The 18,411-nt window shown below is 37.1% G+C and overlaps 2 protein-coding genes across 3 annotated transcripts in view; one reads left to right on the forward strand and one right to left on the reverse strand.

Moving 5' to 3' along the window:
* ASCC2 (activating signal cointegrator 1 complex subunit 2) overlaps positions 1-18,411 on the forward strand; it is a 402,689-nt gene that overhangs the window by 88,549 nt on the left and 295,729 nt on the right. The window lies entirely within an intron of this gene.
* Positions 1-18,411, reverse strand: part of HORMAD2 (HORMA domain containing 2) — a 92,238-nt gene that overhangs the window by 68,874 nt on the left and 4,953 nt on the right. For both annotated transcript variants that reach the window (XM_050806834.1, XM_050806833.1), the window contains exons 2-5: positions 11,773-11,860; positions 6,788-6,929; positions 1,947-2,010; positions 655-691 (exon numbers count right to left, since the gene is read on the reverse strand). In XM_050806834.1, coding sequence (XP_050662791.1) covers positions 655-691; positions 1,947-2,010; positions 6,788-6,929; positions 11,773-11,823 — 294 coding nt within the window. In that variant the 5' untranslated portion in view covers positions 11,824-11,860. The remainder of the gene's footprint in view (positions 1-654; positions 692-1,946; positions 2,011-6,787; positions 6,930-11,772; positions 11,861-18,411) is intronic.

An 18,411-nucleotide genomic window follows, 5' to 3' on the forward strand; every position in this document is an offset into this window, starting at 1 on the left:
TCATAATAAAAGCTCCACAGGAAAGAAAAAAACAGAAAGAAAAAATAAATTTCATTTATATACATCTTGTCTCTTCAACTAGGACTAGAGCCTCCATTCTGTACGCCCTTCATAGCTGTCTTGGGCAGCATGAAAGATCAGATGCACTTAAAATTTAAGCTATATATTTTTTTAAATCTGAGGTACAATACTAGTACAATACTACCTATTGTAAAGGAATAGATTATACTTATGAACTAAATGGGCTAGTTACCAAAATAACTAAGACAGAATAAAAACCAATTATTCAAGTCCATTTTTTTCCTTTCATATCTGCAAATTGAATCACCACTATTCTAAATACGTTCAATGCACTAAATGCCAGATTCTTGTCTCTCCTGTCCCACATCCTGTGGATCTCTTCCAGTGACTTCAGAGGAAACTCTGTGGTCAAAAAGATATGAGTATGTAAAAGAGAAAAATGAGTTTTCTTTCTAATTGATGCAAAGGAGACATCAACAGGACAATAAAGACATAAGATAACAAGAAATTAGTTTATGAATGCAAACGTAGACACTTATACTGTTAAACACAACGAAATAAAAGTCTAATTTCTTTTTATAAAGAATAAAAGACAAGCCTTTGATTCCGGTGTAAGTTTAAAAACATTCTTACGTATCTCTTTTCCAAAGCATCAAAACAACCTTGAATCCTGTCAAGAAATAAATGTTTGATGTCAATTGGACCACATGCAAAGCCAAAATAATTCCAACTACAGAATTCATTTGCACTTTTTGCTTTGATGTACATTAAGTTGATAACCATCTTACCTTTCCCATTTAATCACTTTTTTAAACTTCCAGCAACTTTTAATATGTTGATAGAACTTTATAAGTAGTAATGAGCAATTTTGTGGTAGTGAACCAAATTTTTTTGGATCCCATGTTTAGTACACTGACACGCATATGATGAATTATCAGTTTTTAAAAGTTCTGTGGGTACATAGGTATATATATTTAGTATTTTATCACAGTTTTTATTTTTATATAAGTCAATTTTCTTTCAAAAACAAAGCTAAATCAGTGTCTTAAAATTATTAATAATATTGATAATTAAAAATATTGAATAATTCTTACAAATTCCTAGAAAATTATTTTTTAAAAAGAAAGAGGGAAAGCAGGCCAGGACAATGGCTCACACCTGTAGTCCCAGCACTTTGGGAGGCCAAGGTGGGCGGATCATGACATCAAGAGATCGAGACCATCCTGGCCAACATGGTGAAACCCCATCTCTACTAAAAATACAAAAATTAGCTGGGCATGATTGGCGTGCACCTGTAGTCCCAGCTACCCGAGAGGCTGAGGCAGGAGAATCGCTTGAACCTGGGAGGCAAAGGTTGCAGTGAGCCGAAATCGTGCCACTGCACTCCAGCCTGGGCGACAGAGGGAGACTTCGTCTCAAAAAAAAAAAAAAAAGAAAGAAAGAAAAAGAAAAGAAAAGGAAAAAGAAAGAGGGAAAGTAGGAAAGAAGAAATGGTTTTTTTAAAAAATGGTCTTGGCCGGGCGCGGTGTCTCACGCCTGTAATCCCAGCACTTTGGGAGGCCGAGACGGGCGGATCACGAGGTCAGGAGAACGAGACCTTCCTGGCTAACACGGTGAAACGCCGTCTCTACTAAAAATACAAAAAAAAAAAAAAAAAAAAAAAAAACTAGCTAGGCGTAGTGGCGGGCACATGTAGTCCCAGCTACTCAGGAGGCTGAGGCAGGAGAATGGCGTGAACGCGGGAGGCAGAGCTTGCAGTGAGCCGAGATCACACCACTGCACTCCAGGCTGGGCAACTGAGCAAGACTCCATCTCAAAAAAAAAAGAAAAAGAAAAAAAAAATCTTACTAAATAAAGCATTATGGGTAATTTCAGCCATGATAAAAATAATGTTGTTCAACTTTTATAGAATTTCTATTACTTACCATCTGATAATATGCAGTGACCCAGGACATTTTTTATCTTCTCGGAGGATTTTTAAACTGAGGTCTACAAAAACAGAAACATAGTCTATTTTTATCTACTAAATGACTGCTGTACTGAAATTGTCCATGCTAAGTAGGGTATTTCCTTTAACTATTTTATTTATGTAATTTATTTAGTTTTATAGCTTATAAAAACATTTTGGATCTCTAAACATCTACTTTAAAAACAAATCCTATGTTAAGAAGTAGCTTAGTCTCAATTTTGATTACAGTTAGGAGTTTCCCCCTTCTACAATGTAGCACAACTGAGTTGGCTCCAAAATCAATTTGTGTCCCTTCTTTGCCTCTGTAGAATTCTAAGTAATTATGAGGTAGTGTTGAGACTATCTCCATTGACCAACTTAAAATATACACCTCAATCTCAGTCATTTCCCTGTTATTTCTCTCCCTCTCAATGAAAAGAAAGGAATGAAAAATTTCACATGGATTATTCTCAAATACTTACTTTATCTGAAATCTAACTACCTTTTTACACTTAGGAAGAATAGGAATATCATATTAAGAGTCTGGGTTTAGGCCGGGCGCGGTGGCTCACATCTGTAATCCCAGCACTTTGAGGGGCTGAGGCAGAGAATTACTTGAGCCCAGGATGTCGAAACCAGCCAGGGCAACCTAGTGAACCCTCACCTCTAAAAAAAAAATTTAAAAATTATCTGGGCATAGTGGCACATGCCTATAGTCCCAACTACTCAGGAAGCTGAGGCAGGAGGATCACTTGAACCTGGAAGGTTGAAGCTGTAATCCTATAATGATCATGTCGCCACACTCCAGCCCGGACAATGAAATGAGACTCCGTCTCTAAATAAATAAATAAATAAATAAATACAATTTTGGTTTAAAGTAGTCCAAGATCAATCACTGATTTATGTGTGATTTTGCATAAGTAACTTCACCTTTTCATATTGTTTTCCTGTCCTAAAATTGATGTTACCTGTATCTCTATTGAGGGATATGAAAATTATCCTGTGTTGATATAACATTCAGAAATTACAAGAGAGTGACACAGGAGTACTAAGCATTTTTATGATGTATATTACTTTAAGAACAAACACTGAAAGGGAGACATATCACTTCCACAATAACTGTCACAAAAAATAAAGCTATAGGGAATGGTATCATTGCCATTGCCTAGGGTAGTGACTGGCACACAGTATGTGCTTATTACCAAAAATATGTCTTTCTCAATTCTATGTTCTAGACACGAGGGGAAACTGCAAATATATGTTAGATATAAACACATTCACTGTTACAAGTTTGTATCTCATAGACCAAAAGATGTCATAATACAAATGAGGTTGTTGTGATTGCAAATACCATGTTTATGTGCTTATAGCACACATGCATTTTATTGATGCTCTTACATTGCTTAATATATTTTTCTTTTTTGAGACAGAGTCTCACTGTATCACTGAGGCTGGAATTCAGTGGTGCAATCACAGCTCACTGTAGCCTTAAGCCCCCACGCTCACATGATCCTCCCACCTCAGCCTCCAGAGTAGCTGGAACTACAGGCACCCACCACCATGGCCAGCTAATTTTTTGTATTTTTTATAGAGACAGGGTTTCACCGTGTTGTTCAGGCTGCTCTTGGACTCCTAGGCTCAAGCAATCTGCCCACCTTGCCTTTCAAAGTGTTATGATTACACTTTGGATTACAAGCATGAGCCACCGTGCACAACCAAGAGAATTAGACTAAAATGAGGCCAAGGTATATCATTAAATACAGATGTAAGAAATTTTAAATTAGATTTTGAAAAATAACATCTTACAAGGCAACTTGTAGCTCTCTATATTTATTTTCAAAATGATAGTTCCTATTTTAGTGACAAGTCAACAAGATTCACAATACAGCTTTTTAAAAAATTTTTTAAATACTTTAAGTTCTGGAATATATGCGCAGAACGTGAAGTTTTGTTCATGAGCCATGGTGGTTTGCTGCACCCCTCAACCTGTCAACTAGGTTTTAAGCCCTGCATGCATTAGGTATTTGTTCTAATGCTATTCTTTCCTTTGCCCCCTATCCCCCGACAGGCTGCAGTGTGTGATGTTCCCCTCCCTGTTTCCATGGGTTCTCATTATTCAACTCCCACTTATGAGTGAGAATATGCGGTGTTTGGTTTTCTGTTCCTGTGTTAGTTTGCTGAGAATGATGGTTTCCAGCTTCCTCCATGTTCCTGCAAAGGACATGAACTAATTCTTTTTTTATGGCTACATAGTTTTCCATGATGTATATGTGCCACATTTTCTTTATCCAGTCTATCATTGATGGGCATTTGGGTTGGTTCCAAGTCTTTGCTATTGTAAATAGTGCTGTAATAAACATATGTGTGCATATGTTTACCCATTTATAATCCTTTGGGTATATACCCAGTAATGGGATTGCTTGGTCAAATGGTATTTCTGGTTCTATATCCTTGATGAATTGCCACACTGTCTTCCACAATGGTTGAACTAATTTACACTCCCACTAACAGTGTAAAAGCATTCTTATTTCTCCACATCCTCTCCAGCATCTATTGTTTCCTGACTTTTTAGTGATCTCCATTCTAACTGGCATGAGATGGTATCTCATTGTGGTTTTGATTTGCATTTCTCTAACAACCAGTGGTGATGAGCTTTTTTTCATATGTTTGTTGGCTGCATAAATGTCTTCTTTTGAGAAGTGTCTGTTCATATCCTTTGCCCACTTTTTGATGGGGTTGTTTTTTTCTTGTAAATTTGTTTTAAGTTCTTTGTAGATTCTGGATATTATACCTTTGTCAGATGGATAGATTGCAAAAATTTTCTCCCATTCTGTATGTTGCCTGTTCACTCTAATGACAATTTCTTTTCCTGTACAGAAGCTCTTCAGTTTAATTAGATCCCATTTGTCTATTCTGGCTTTTGTTGCAATTGCTTTTGGTGCTTTAGTCATGAAGTCTTTGCCCATGCCTATGTCCTGAATGGTACTGCCTAGGTTTTCTTCTAGGTTTTTATGGTTTTAGGTCTTATATTTAAGTCTTTAATCCATCTTGAATTAACTTTTGTATAAGGTGTAAGGAAGGGGTCCAGTTTCAGTTTTCTGCATATGGCTAGCCAGTTTTCCCAGCACCATTTATTAAATAGGGAATCCTTTCCTCATTGCTTGTTTTTGTCAGGTTTGTCAAAGATCAGATGGTTGTAGATGTGTTGTGTTATTTCTGAGGTCTCTGTTCTCTTCCATTGGTCTATATATCTATTTTGGTACCAGTACCGTGCTGTTTTGGTTGCTGTAGCCTTATAATATAGTTTGAAGTCCGGTAGCGTGATGCCTCCAGCTTTGTTCTTTTTGCTTAGGATTATCTTGGCCATATGGGCTCCTTTTTGGTTCCATATGAAATTTAAAGTAGTTTTTTTCTAATTCTGTGAAGAAAGTCAATGGTAACTTGATGGGAATAACATTGAATCTATAATTATTTTGGGTAGTACGGCCATTTTCACGATACACAATCCAGCTTTTTAAACAAATAAGATTTTGAAAAATTGTTGAGTACTTGGGTTTTTTGCTTTTTGGTTTTTTGTTTGTTTGTTTGTTTTTTGTCTTTTGGTTTTTTTTTGAGATGAAGTTTTGCTCTTGTCACCCAGGCTGGAGTGAAATGGCACGATCTTGGCTCACTGAAATGTCTGTCTCCTGGGTTCAAGTGATTCGCCTGCCTCAGCCTCCCAAGTAGCTGGGATTACAGGTGCCCACCACAATGCCCAGCTAATTTTTGTATTTTTTAGTAGAGACAGTGTTTCACCATGTTGGCCAGGCTGGTCTCGAACTCCTGACCTCAGGTGACCCACCCGCCTCAGTCTCCCAAAATGTTGGGATTACAGGCATGAGCCACCATGCCTGGCCAGTACTTGTTTTTATAATAAGAGAAGAAAAGGGGCCAGAAACAGCTTGTAATATAAGGAAATGAGATAAGTTTAAGAGCACTGAAGGCCGGGCGCGGTGGCTCAAGCCTGTAATCCCAGCACTTTGGGAGGCCGAGACGGGCGGAACACGAGGTCAGGAGATCGAGACCATCCTGGCTAACACAATGAAACCCCGTCTCTACTAAAAAATACAAAAAAATAGCCGGGCGAGGTGGCGGGCGCCTGTAGTCCCAGCTACTCGGGAGGCTGAGGCAGGAGAATGGCGCAAACCTGGGAGGCGGAGCTTGCAGTGAGCTGAGATCTGGCCACTGCACTCCAGCCTGGGCGACAGAGCCAGACTCCGTCTCAAAAAAAAAAAAAAAAAAAAAAGAGCACTGAAACAAAAGGAATGAAAGTAGAAGACCTGGCAATTGAGAAAAAAGCCAGAACTGATTAGAATAATAATTATCTTAATATCCATGTGAATCAACAAGTGAGTTTGGCTTTTTTTTTCCCCAGCATTTTTGTATATGTTAACAGAGAGAAAAGGTTTTCACCTGGTTCCTTTGAACTTCCTCAGTGCCAAAGTGTACCTTAAAGAATAAATTCAATTGAGGCACAAAATAGTGCAAATCTACAGCATTCAAATAGATTTTGATCTAGCTATTGCTTTTATACTGGACTTATCCAAACAGATTTCTTTTTTCTTCCATCTGTCACCTGGCATCTAGCCAGGAACTAGTAATTCCTATAAGTAAAATCACTACACACAGTAAAATTAAAATGGAAAAATGGATTAGCAAATTGGTCTTGAAGAACAGGCCCTTAAGTTGGAATTAGCACACTTTGTGAGAATTTGTCTATTTCTGCTAAATAGAGAAAGGGGCTACAACAGCCAAAGAGACTAGTTAGTTTAACTTTACCATCCAAATGGCGTTCTCCATAAGAGCTCTCTGGAAACAGGCCCCTTAGGTATGTTATACATGAGATGGAAGTAGCAAAAAGTTTCTTCACCATTTTCAGGGACTCATGCTCATTAGTGATTTGGGATGGGAAAACTGTTTCCTGGAAAAACAACGGAGGTGAAAAAAGATTAGTATTCTTTAATATATTCAGTTCAGCACATCATTACCACAGATATAATGAAAAGATTTCTCAGAACTTCAAATTTGATACATTTGAAGGTAATCAAAAAGAAACAGTGCTTTGAATATTACATTAAATTAGATCTTCATAGGCAAGGCAGAGCAGAAAGGCAGAAACAATTACCCAAGTAATTCAAGACTAAAACAATTTATTTCACAATGATCCATGAAACTGGAGTTTTACTATGATTATATAATCTCCTTCTCTCTCATACACTCCTCGGACCCTACTGCAATCTGGATTTTACTCCTTTCCTTTCTACACTATTCTCTCCAAAGTCACCAAGTACAATCCTATAGTTGACCTCTTCTCATCCCTCATAATATGTAACTTCTTTATATTATCTGACACTGTTACCCACATACTCTCTTTTCCTCTCCAAGGTGCCATAACACTATTTTGGTTTTTCACCTATTCCTACGTATCTGTCTCAGTCTCTTTTATTTTTTTCCAGTTGTTCTGCTCTTTAAATGTTGGTTATCCCCCAGGATTCTGTCTTCAGGCTTTTTCTCTTTTATAGCTGTCTTCATGAATAATCTCATCTAGTTTCATAGCTTTGGCTATAGCCTATACAGAAACGATTTAGGGTTCCTATTTCTGTTATGAGTTCCAGCTCTATATTTTTATTTCCTGAACATCTGTACCTAAACTACTTTGTAGATCACTTAAACTCAGTTTATTTCTGCCACCCCTGGCTAAAACCTGATCCCAAGTCTCATTCTCAGACTAGTGAATCAGCACTACTCCAGTCATCCAGGTTAGAAGCAGCTTCATCTTTGTCTTCTCTTTCATTCATACCCTACTAAATTCTATTAATTCTCTCTAAAAGAGTTCTCAAATCTATTTTCTCCTTTCCCTTCTCACTGCCACTGGCTTGACTAAGGACATACTTAATTATCTCCTTGATTACTACAGTAGCCCCTGATTTCGTTGCTAACAATTCTTTTATTCAACCTGTCTTCCATATTGCCATCAGAATTAATTTTCAAGGATACAAATCTTATCAGTGTTCGTCCAGGATAGAGTTCAAGTACCTTAGAGTGGGATTTGAGAACTGTCAAAATCTTATTCTTGTTTAGCTCTCCTGCCTCATCTCGTACCCCTTCCTCCCTACCCACACTCCCTTATTCTCTCCCATGCACCCTACTATCTAGCCATGTGGAATTGCGGCTATTCATCTACTATTCTATTGCCATGTATTTCCATACTTTTGTGCTTTGCTTAAGCCAGAGCTCTGAGGAATACAAAGCTTCTGTAAGATGTCATAGTGTTCTATAAAAAGTATCAATACTAGGAATAGCTTCCTGCTAAATTTTATGTATGTGTATATATATAACATAGTAAACAAACCTAAATCATTGTTCTTAAATGATTAGATAGTCTTCCTTAAGAAATAGTGTGCCGTAAAAGGAGTGTGATAAGAGAGCAACTGGTATATGAATTTGTGACTTTTGCTTCAGTATGTAAGGAGCGTCTACCAAGAGTCATCTTGCATATAGAATATTTGCTGATGGATAGGTTGTGCCAGTATCTCAAATTATCATTTCAACATATGTTTGACATACTATGTTTACTGTATACACAATGTTTATTGTGTTTATGTATTAAAATAAAAATAAAAATTTGATCTGTTTTTCATTATTCTGTGAGGCTGCTTTTTGCTGTTTTCTTTAAGCCAAGCACAAAATATGTCTCATGAATTCCAGTCGGTATTGTGTCAATACATTATAATTTTAAAGTATTTTCTAAATATTAACAAATTAGACTATATTAAACTTTAGAACTTCTGTTCATTAATATACTATTAAGAGCATAGGTCTTACAAAGGACTCATATCCAGAATGTATAAAGAACTCCTAAAATTCTTTAAGAAAGACAATCAAATAGAAAAGTGTCTATTTGTATGAAAATAGACACTTAATAAAAGAGCATATCCAAATGACCAATAAACAAATGAAAAAGTGTTTAAATTTTATCAGGGAAGTGAGCATTAAAATCACAAGGAGGCCAGGGGTGGTAGCTCACACCTGTAATCCCAGGACTTTGGGAGGCTGAGGTGGGTGGATCACTTGAGGTCAGGAGTTCAAGACCAGCCTGGCCAACATGGTGAAACCCCTGTCTCTACTAAAAATACAAAAATTAGCCAGGTGTGGTGGAGGGTGCCTATTATCCTAGCTACTCGGGAGGCTGAGGCAGTAGAAACACTTGAACCCAGGAGGTAGAGATCACAGTGAGCCAAGGTTGTACCACTCCAGCCTGGGCAACAGAGTAAGACTGTCAAACAAACAAACAAACAAATCACAATGAGAGAATACTACACACCCACCAAAATAACTAAAAGTTTTTAAAAGGATGTAGAATAATAAAAACTCCTAAACACTGGTTGTGGGAGTGTAAATGGGTACAACCTCTTTGGAAAGTTGCTTGGCAGTATATAATAAAGCTAAATAACCACATATCCTATGACCCATATTTGACTCATAGGTATACATCCAACACATATGCTTATATGTTCACTATAGGACACGTATTAGAGTATTCAGAAAAGCATTATTTGTAATAGACCCATGCTGGAAACCACCCAAATGCTCATCAACAGTAAAATGAATAAAACTGTGGTATATGCCCCCGATGGAATACTATATAGCAATGAGAATGAATGATCTATAACTATACCGAGTAATACAGATAACTCTCACTCATAATGCTGAGCAAAAGAAACCAGATACAAATGAGTATTAGTGTATGATTTCATTTATATAAAGTACAAAAGCAGGTGAAACTAATTTATGCTGTTAGATGTCAAGATGGTGGTTTCCCTTGGTGGGGAGAGGTAATAATAACTAGAAGACAGCAGGAGAGGGAGTGCTGGTAGTGTTCTGTTTTCTGATCTGGCTTCTGGCTTACAACAATGTGTTAAGTTTGTAAAAATTCACTTAGTTGTACACTTATACATTATATGAATATATTCAGTAAAAATGTTAAGTGTTTGCTGGTCATATAAGTTTGGAAAATGTTGTCTTATGCAGTTCTTTTGGCCAGGCATGCTCTTTTTCCCATTTCCAAAGTATGAAAAATCTTAATCCAAATATGTATTTAATCTTATTACACTATAGGTACTGTTTTAGGTTCTGAGATGTAGTAGTGAGCAAAACATATAACAATCCTCTCCCTCATGTGGCTTACATTCTGTATCACTCTTAATTCATACTATAAGGATAATACTTATTACCAGTTAATATAATATTTGAAGGCAGAGTGCAGATAAATTCTGACTTTTCCCAACATAGCCAGGGGGCATGGCTAACTCCACATGTCCCTAGGCTTTAGACTCTAATGGCTCCAAAGCAGGTAAGCTGAACAATTTTTAAAAGTCAAAGAAGCAGTTTGTGACATTAAAGCATTTAGCAAACCTAATATCTGACCCAGACCAAATGTCTAAATTTTGAAGATATTTTTATTTTACCAATAATCTTTATTTTCCAAAGATTATTAAAGTCATGTAAACTAAAAGGAACTAAAGTTTTAATTCTTCTGACAAAATATTTGATTTAAGTGCTTATTTTTCTTTAAGCCAATTAATTAGCACTCTTTTATGTAAATACCATACACACAACACATATAAATACACAGACAGAAGAAGATCCAGTAATTGTAAGATTTTTCATTTGCCAGTTTTTAAGTTTCTTAATTGGATTACTGGCTTCAAGGTGGAGCCCTTGGAAGAACAGGCTCAGGAAAGCATGTAGTTTCTACGGCCTAATAAACAGGCACAGCTGGAAAGTATAAACAGATTCCCAAAATTAAGGGTCTCGTTTTTATACTGGATCCTGGATCCCCAGAAAAAGAGAGAAATGGCATAGGAAAAGACAGTACAACGCTTTTACCATGCATTTCACTGGAAGGCAGCCCAAAGTCAATCAGCCAATTTTGTAATCAGCCCATCTTATTTCTTATTCTGAGCCAAGGCATATGCTAGGTTTTCCTCAGGGAATTCTCTCTCCTCTATGCAAATTATCTTCATCATTCAAGGTCTGTCCACCTTCAGCCTTACCTCTTTCATGAGGAATATACAGACCATTCCAGTCCATATGAAATTTCTAAATTCCTACAATTTGCATTGTCTTACTCTTTTTCACATATATATAAATCATATATTGCTTTGTATATTGTCTTAACTCCTAACCAGATTATAAACTTTTGGAAGATGATCATATTTTTGTATTTTATCAGTGAATAACATAGTATTATGAATATTATATTACATAATATTGAGTCTCAATGAATAAACGAATGATGCATTAATGAATGTCATGGGACAAACCAAACTACATGCCTGGCCCTGGGATGCTCCCCTAGACTTCTAGCATCCAAGTTTCTCTCAGTGCTCTCCCTTTCTGTTCTTATAATTACACCATGGTGTGCAACACAAGTTTCCTAACGTTTTAGGAAGTGAATATCTCACCAAGAACCATTCTCTTTAAACATCTTTTTGTTTCTGATTTCTTTTACTCTAGAAGATCTAAATATATTGTATAAACATGAAACAAGCACCCAGTAAGTAACTTTGTAGAAATTTATTTTAATTTTCTGGTCCTTGGTCTATTAGGCAGTTAAAATGTACACATACTCTCCCAGAATATTATGTGCTAATTAACTGATAAAATTGCTGCTTACAAACACACATACAAAAGATTAAAATTATAATTCTGAACTAACTCACTGAATGGTCATTGATTTTCTTTTAATTCTTAACAAATACCTTAGATGCTTTGTGTATTGTGATGGAGTGAGAAAGCTGAGCAGTGGCCATTGTAGAAATGTATCAGGATTATTCCAACAAGTCCAACCTATTAAAAAAATAATTAATTCATTAGAGACCTTGCCAAATACAATGATTCCTCTCTTACTCTACCCAAAAATGAAATTGAAAAAGTCTAAAAGCAAACAAAAAATTAAAATCAAGGACAGTTAAGTATAAACTGTTTTCCCAGATTGTTCAGTTTAGAGAGAAATTTACCAAGCTACATTTTGAAGAAGCAAAGGAAGAATGAATGCTAAGATAATTCTATCAGGCCCTATCTAAACTATAAAATGAATTTGAGTTGAAAAAAGTACTTATTGTTAATTTTCCAAAGGAGAACTATATAATTAAAATTTGATCACACTCTTTGGGAAATAAGTTTAATAAACATTTTTATCTATAATTTTGGCATAAGGTCTCTGGATGAATTTTTCCATCCACTCAATGAAAATTATAAGATTATTTGTTCACAAATATATTTGGAGGAGAAAATACATTGTAAATCACCTAGAGACTCAATATATATTATTAATCCTTGTCATTCCCTCAGAGTGTAACAATGCTCTCTATATAGCAAAGGCTCAAAAACATTTCCTGAATTAACTTCGGTTGTAATTTATTTGCAACTTCAACTCAAAAGTTAATGTTTATACTTCATACCCATTAAAACAGTTATTCATCCAACTAGCTGAAAAAGAAATCAAGAGAGAAATCTCATTTACAATACCTACCAAAAAATTAGGAATACATTTAAGAAAGTGAAAGATTGCTACAATGAAACTACAAAATGCTGATGAAAGAAATCGAACAGAATACAAAAAGATGGAAAGAAAGAAAGAAAGAAAGAAAGAAAGAAAGAAAGAAAGAAAGAAAGAAAGAAAGAAAGAAAGAAAGAAAGAAAGAAAGAAAGAAAGAAAGAAGGAAGGAAGGAAGGAGAAAGAGAGAAAGAGAGGGAAGGGAGGGAGGGGAGTAGAGTGGAGGGGAGGGGAGGGAGGGAGGAAGGAAGGAAGAAAATATGGTGTATATATACACAATTGAATATTATTCAGCCATTTTAAAAAGCATGAAAATCTGTCATTCACAGCAACAGAGATTAACCTAGATGACATAATGTTAAGTGAAGTAAGTCAGGTACAGAAAGATAAATACCATGTGTTCTCACTCACCTGGGAGCTAAAACAGATGAGCTCTTAGAAGTAGTTATTAGAGGCTAGGAAGGGCAGCAGGGAGGAGGTTGGATAGGGAGAAGTTAGTTAACGGATATAAAATTACAGCTAGAAAGGAGAATACATTCTATTGTTCTGTAGCACTGTAGAGTGACCACAGTTAACAATGATTTATTATATATTTAGAATAGCTCAACATAAAGAATTGTAAGTGTTTGAACTGATGGATATGCTTTGACTTGACCATTACATATTATATACATGTATCAAAATATCACTCTGTACCCCATAAATATGTACAATTACTGTGTGTCAATTAAAAATTTTATAAATGATTATTCAAAAATGGAAAGTAGTAAGTTGCAAAGGATGTGGAGAAATTAAAACCCTTATGCATTGCTGGTGGGAATGAAAATGGTGCAGTCATTGTGGAAAACAGCATGGCATTCCTCAAAAAGTGAAACAGAATTACCATATTATCCAGCATTTCCATCTCTAGGTATATACTCAAAAGAATTGAAACCAGGGACTCAAACAGATACTTGTACACGAATGCTCATAGCCACATAATTCACATTAGCCAAAAGATGGAAACAATCCAAATGTCTATTAAAAGATGAATGAATAAACAAAATGTGGTATTTACAATGGAATATTACTCAATTGTTTTGTTTGCTTGTTTGTTTGCTTTGTTTTGTTTTTAAGACGGGGTCTCCTTCTGTCACCCAGGGTAGAGTGCAATAGCGTGATCTCAGCTCACTGCAACCTCTGGCTCCCAGGCTCAAGTGATTCTCCCACCTCAGCCTCTTGAGTAGCTGGGACCACAAGCACTTGCCACCACACCTGGCTAAGTTTTGTAATTTTTGTAGAGATGGGGTTTTGTCATGTTGCCCAGGCTGGTCTTGAATTCCTAGACTCAGGCAATCCACCCACCTCATCCTCCCAGTGTGCTGGGATTACAGGCGTGAGCCACCACACCCGGCCTCTATTCAATCTTAAAAAGGAATGAAGTTCTGATACATGTACAACGTGAATAAATCTTGAAAACATTATGCTAAGTGAAAAGCCAGACATAAAAGGACAAATATTATATGATTCCACTTATATGAGGTACCTAGAGTAGGCAAATTCATAGAGACAGAAAGTAGAATAGAGGTTACCAGGTGCTGGTGGGGTAGAAGGAGTTTAATAGGTATAGAGTTTCTGTTCAGGATGATGAAAATGTTTTAGAAATGGATAGTGATAATGGTTGCACAACATTGTATATGTGCTTAGTGTCACTGAGTTGTACACTTAGAAAAGCTGAGGTGTTGAGTTTTATATTACAGTTTACCACAATAAAAAAGTTAATATTTAAAATACATCTAGTTTTCACCCTTATTGTTTTGTTAATATAAAAAAGAAGCAGCCGGGTATGGTGGCTCATGCCTGATGCCTGTAATCCCAGAACAGTGGGAGGCCAAGGCAGGTGGATCACGAGGTCAGGAGATCGAGACCATCCTGGCCAACATGGTGAAACCCCGTCTCTACTAAAAATACAAAAATTATCCAGGCATGGTGGCGGGCGCCTATGGTCCCAGCTACTCAGGAGGCTGAGGCAGGGGAATGTCACAAACCTGGGAGGTGCAGCTTGCAGTGAGCCAAGATCGCGCCACTGCACTCCAGCCTGGGTGACAGAGCAAGAGTCTGTCTCGGAAAAAAAAAAAAAAAAAAAAAAAGCAAATTTTCCCTTTTCTTTACAAAGGCTTAATTTAATTTCAATTGGGGCTTCTTTTCAAGGTTTTATGAAGTTCTGACCAAAATACTTGTAAAATAACTTCTTTCAAGATATTCCATTCTGGATCACCAAGGATAGCCTGTGACCAGTTTTTGTGTATCCATTAATGCAAGACTCAAAGATTTTCCCAAGAGGGCAGAATTATTTGCAAACACTGCCACAAGGTGATGATAGAGATTATAAACAGGTGGTAATATTTAATTTATCTCAAACTACTTCTTCAGAGGGGCACTAGGGGACACTCTTTTACAATATTTTATATACGAGACTGAAAACCACCTAACAGTCCTTTAATCCTTAAAGATTCCAAGCTATCTTTTCTTGATTTCAGAGTATAACCTTCATATCTGACTCAACACATCAGTTGTCCCCCTTAAATTTCAAAATATAAAATGGGAAACAAAGTAGCTCTAAGAGTTTAAGATCTAGTCCCAGCCCATTAAACTATGATACACTACCCACTACTGGGGTAGTTATTAGTCTTAGAGACAATAAATAAGAGAAATCATGATTTTAAAATAGTTTTCTATATTAGTGGGGTTTTTTAACTTTCTCTATGATCATAGACATTCTGATGTCATTTCTAGGGAATCAAGCTCTGAAAATAGCAACAGCCAATTAGAACACAATGCATTACTACATCCATATTTTTGCAATGTATGGATGCCTAGATTAAATTAATATTACCATTGAAAACTCTGAGGCATTCAGGACACTTGCTTTTGAGAAAGGATTCAAGCTAGTTAATATTAGCATTTGGTAAATTCCTTAGGAATTAACATTTATAAAAGTAAAATTTAATTTTCTACATATATACATATTTATATTTTTATATATATTATACATATATACATATATATTTATATATATGGAGAGAGAGAGAGAGAGAGAAATAACCAGCAGTATAATCTAGTAGAAAGAGCCTTTAGAGTTAAGGAACCTAAGTTCAAATTCTGACTCAGCTACCTAGCAGCTGGCATGGCCAGGCACAGTGGGAGATGACTGGATCATCTGGGCAGTTTCTCATGAATGGTTTAGCACTATACCCTCAGTGCAGTTCTTGCAATAGTAAGTAAGTGAGTTATTGCAAGATCTGGTTGTTTAAAGGTGTGTAGAACCTTTTCTTTTTTCCCCTCTCTCTCTCTCCGGCTTTAGCTATGTAAGATGCGCCTGTTTCTCCTTTGTCTTCTGCCATAATTGTAAGTTTCCTGAGGCCTCCCCAAAAGTCAGGCAGATGCTACCATGCTTTCTGTACAGCCAGTGGAACTGTGAGCCAGTTAAACCTCTTTTCTTTATAAATTACCCAGTCTCAGGAATTTCTTTATAGCAATGCAAGAATGGACTAAAACAGAGCTCTTCTTTTTTACTTCTATCACACACTCCCTGGATGAACAAATACACTCCCATTGTTTCAAGTATAATTTCCATCCTATTGATTCTTATGTGTATATCCCCAGCCCAGGTCTCTCTCAGAAGTTGCTGACTTGTTCCTCTAACTGATCATAAGACTGTTCCACCTTGATGTTCTCAACACATCCAAATGTGAATTATTTTCCCCAAAAACTTACTTCTGTTCCCTCACTCAGTGAATGACATCATCACATACCTAGTTGCTCAAGCACAAAATCTGTGACTCAACCTTAATCCCTTCCTCGTTCCTATGTTCAATCACCTTAATATTTCTCAAATGTAGGCCGGGTGCAGTGGCTCATGCCTGTAATCCCAGCACTTTGGGAGGCCGAGGCAGGCGGATCACCTGAGGTTGGGAGTTCAAGACCAGCCTGACAAACATGGAGAAACCCCATCTCTACTAAAAATACAAAATTAGCCGGGCATGGTGGCACATGCCTGTAATCCCAGCTACTTGGGAGGCTGAGGCAGGAGAATCGTTTGAACCCAGTAGGTGGAGGTTGCAGTGAGCCAAGATCATGCCATTACACTATAGCCTGGGCAACAAGAGTGAGCCAAGATCATGCCATTACACTATAGCCTGGGCAACAAGAGTGAAACCCTGTCACTCAAAAAAAAAAATATATATATATATATATATATACACACACACACACGCACACACACACACATATACACACACACACGTATATATATATATGAAATGTGTCCAACTCCTCACTTTAGCCATGCTGTTGTCATCTCTACTTTATATCAACCAGTCTCATCTTTTGCCTGTATTGCTGCAACCACCAATTTCCTTTCACTGGTATTCTCCTTCTCCAGTCTGTTCTGTATATTGCAGCCAGAGTTTTTAAATTACAAATTCGACTATGCATTTTCCCAGATTGAAATACTTCAATGGCTCCCCACTACTCTCAGGATAAAATCTAAAACTCTTACCATGGCTTTAAGATTTGACTCATGCCTCCCTAGCCTCAGCTCTAACTATTTTCCCTTATACTTTTATGCACCAGCCATTCTTACTTTCTTTAATTACCCCAAAGGACTACATTTCTTCCAGCTCTCAGGATTTTGTAATATTCCCTCTGCCTGAAACATCCTCCTCCATTCCCAATTCCTACTCATCTCCTAGATATGGTGTATTAGTCCATTCTTGCATTGCTATAAAGAACTACCTAAGACTGGGTAATTTATAAAGAAAAGGGGTTTAATTGACTTGCAGCTATGCAGGCTATACAGGAGGCATAGCTGGGGAGGCCTCAGCAAACTTACAGTCATGGCAGAAAGGGAAGGAGAAGGAGGCATGTTTTACATGGCCAGAGGAGGAAGAGAGGGAAAGGGGAGGCGCTATACACTTTTAAACAACCAGATCTCATGAGAACTCGTGATTACGAGAACAGCAATTGGGAAATCTGCTCCCATGATCCAGTCAACTCCCTCCAGGGCCCTCCTCCAACACTGGGGATTACAATTTGATATGAGATTTGGGTGGAGACACAAATCCAAACCATATCATATGGCTTAGTAAAATTTCCTTAAGGAATGACTTCCTAATTCCCACTACCACTACTATGAAGTTTGGATTGTGTGCCCTTCACAATATATACTGTACCATAGTTGTCTTTAAGTATCCCCTGACCTACCGTGAGCTAACATGAGAGCAAAATTGTGTCTAGCTATTGTGTCTGTCTACCTCATTCTTTATATTTTAAAACTTTATTTATTTATTTATTGAAAAGGACTCTCACTGTGTCACCCAGGTGAAGTGCAGTGGTATAATCCCAGCTCACTGCAACCTCTGCTTCCTGGGTTCAAGCCCTTCTCCTGCCTCAGCCTCCTGAGTAGCTGGGATTACAGGTGTATGCCACCATGTCCAGCTAATTTTTGTATTTTTAGTAGAGATGGGTTTTTGCCATGTTGGCCAGGCTGGTCTGGAACTCCTGACCTCAAGTGATCCACCCACTTTGGCCTCCCAAAGTGCTGGGATTACAAGCGTGAGCCACTGCATCCAGACTTTAAAGTTTTTTTAATAGGTATAATTCAGTGGATTTTAGTATATTCACAAAACTGTGCAACCATCTGTTTAATATAGTATAAATCATCAATTTAGTATATTTACAAAATAGTGCAAACACAACCTAATTCCAGAACATTTTCATCACCCCTAAAAGAAATCCCATGCCCATTAGCAGTCACTCCTATTCTCTCCTTTCCCCAGCCGCTGGAAACCACTAACCTACC

This window comes from Macaca thibetana, chromosome 10, assembly GCF_024542745.1.
Source record: "Macaca thibetana thibetana isolate TM-01 chromosome 10, ASM2454274v1, whole genome shotgun sequence".
Classification (NCBI taxonomy): Eukaryota; Metazoa; Chordata; class Mammalia; order Primates; family Cercopithecidae; genus Macaca; species Macaca thibetana.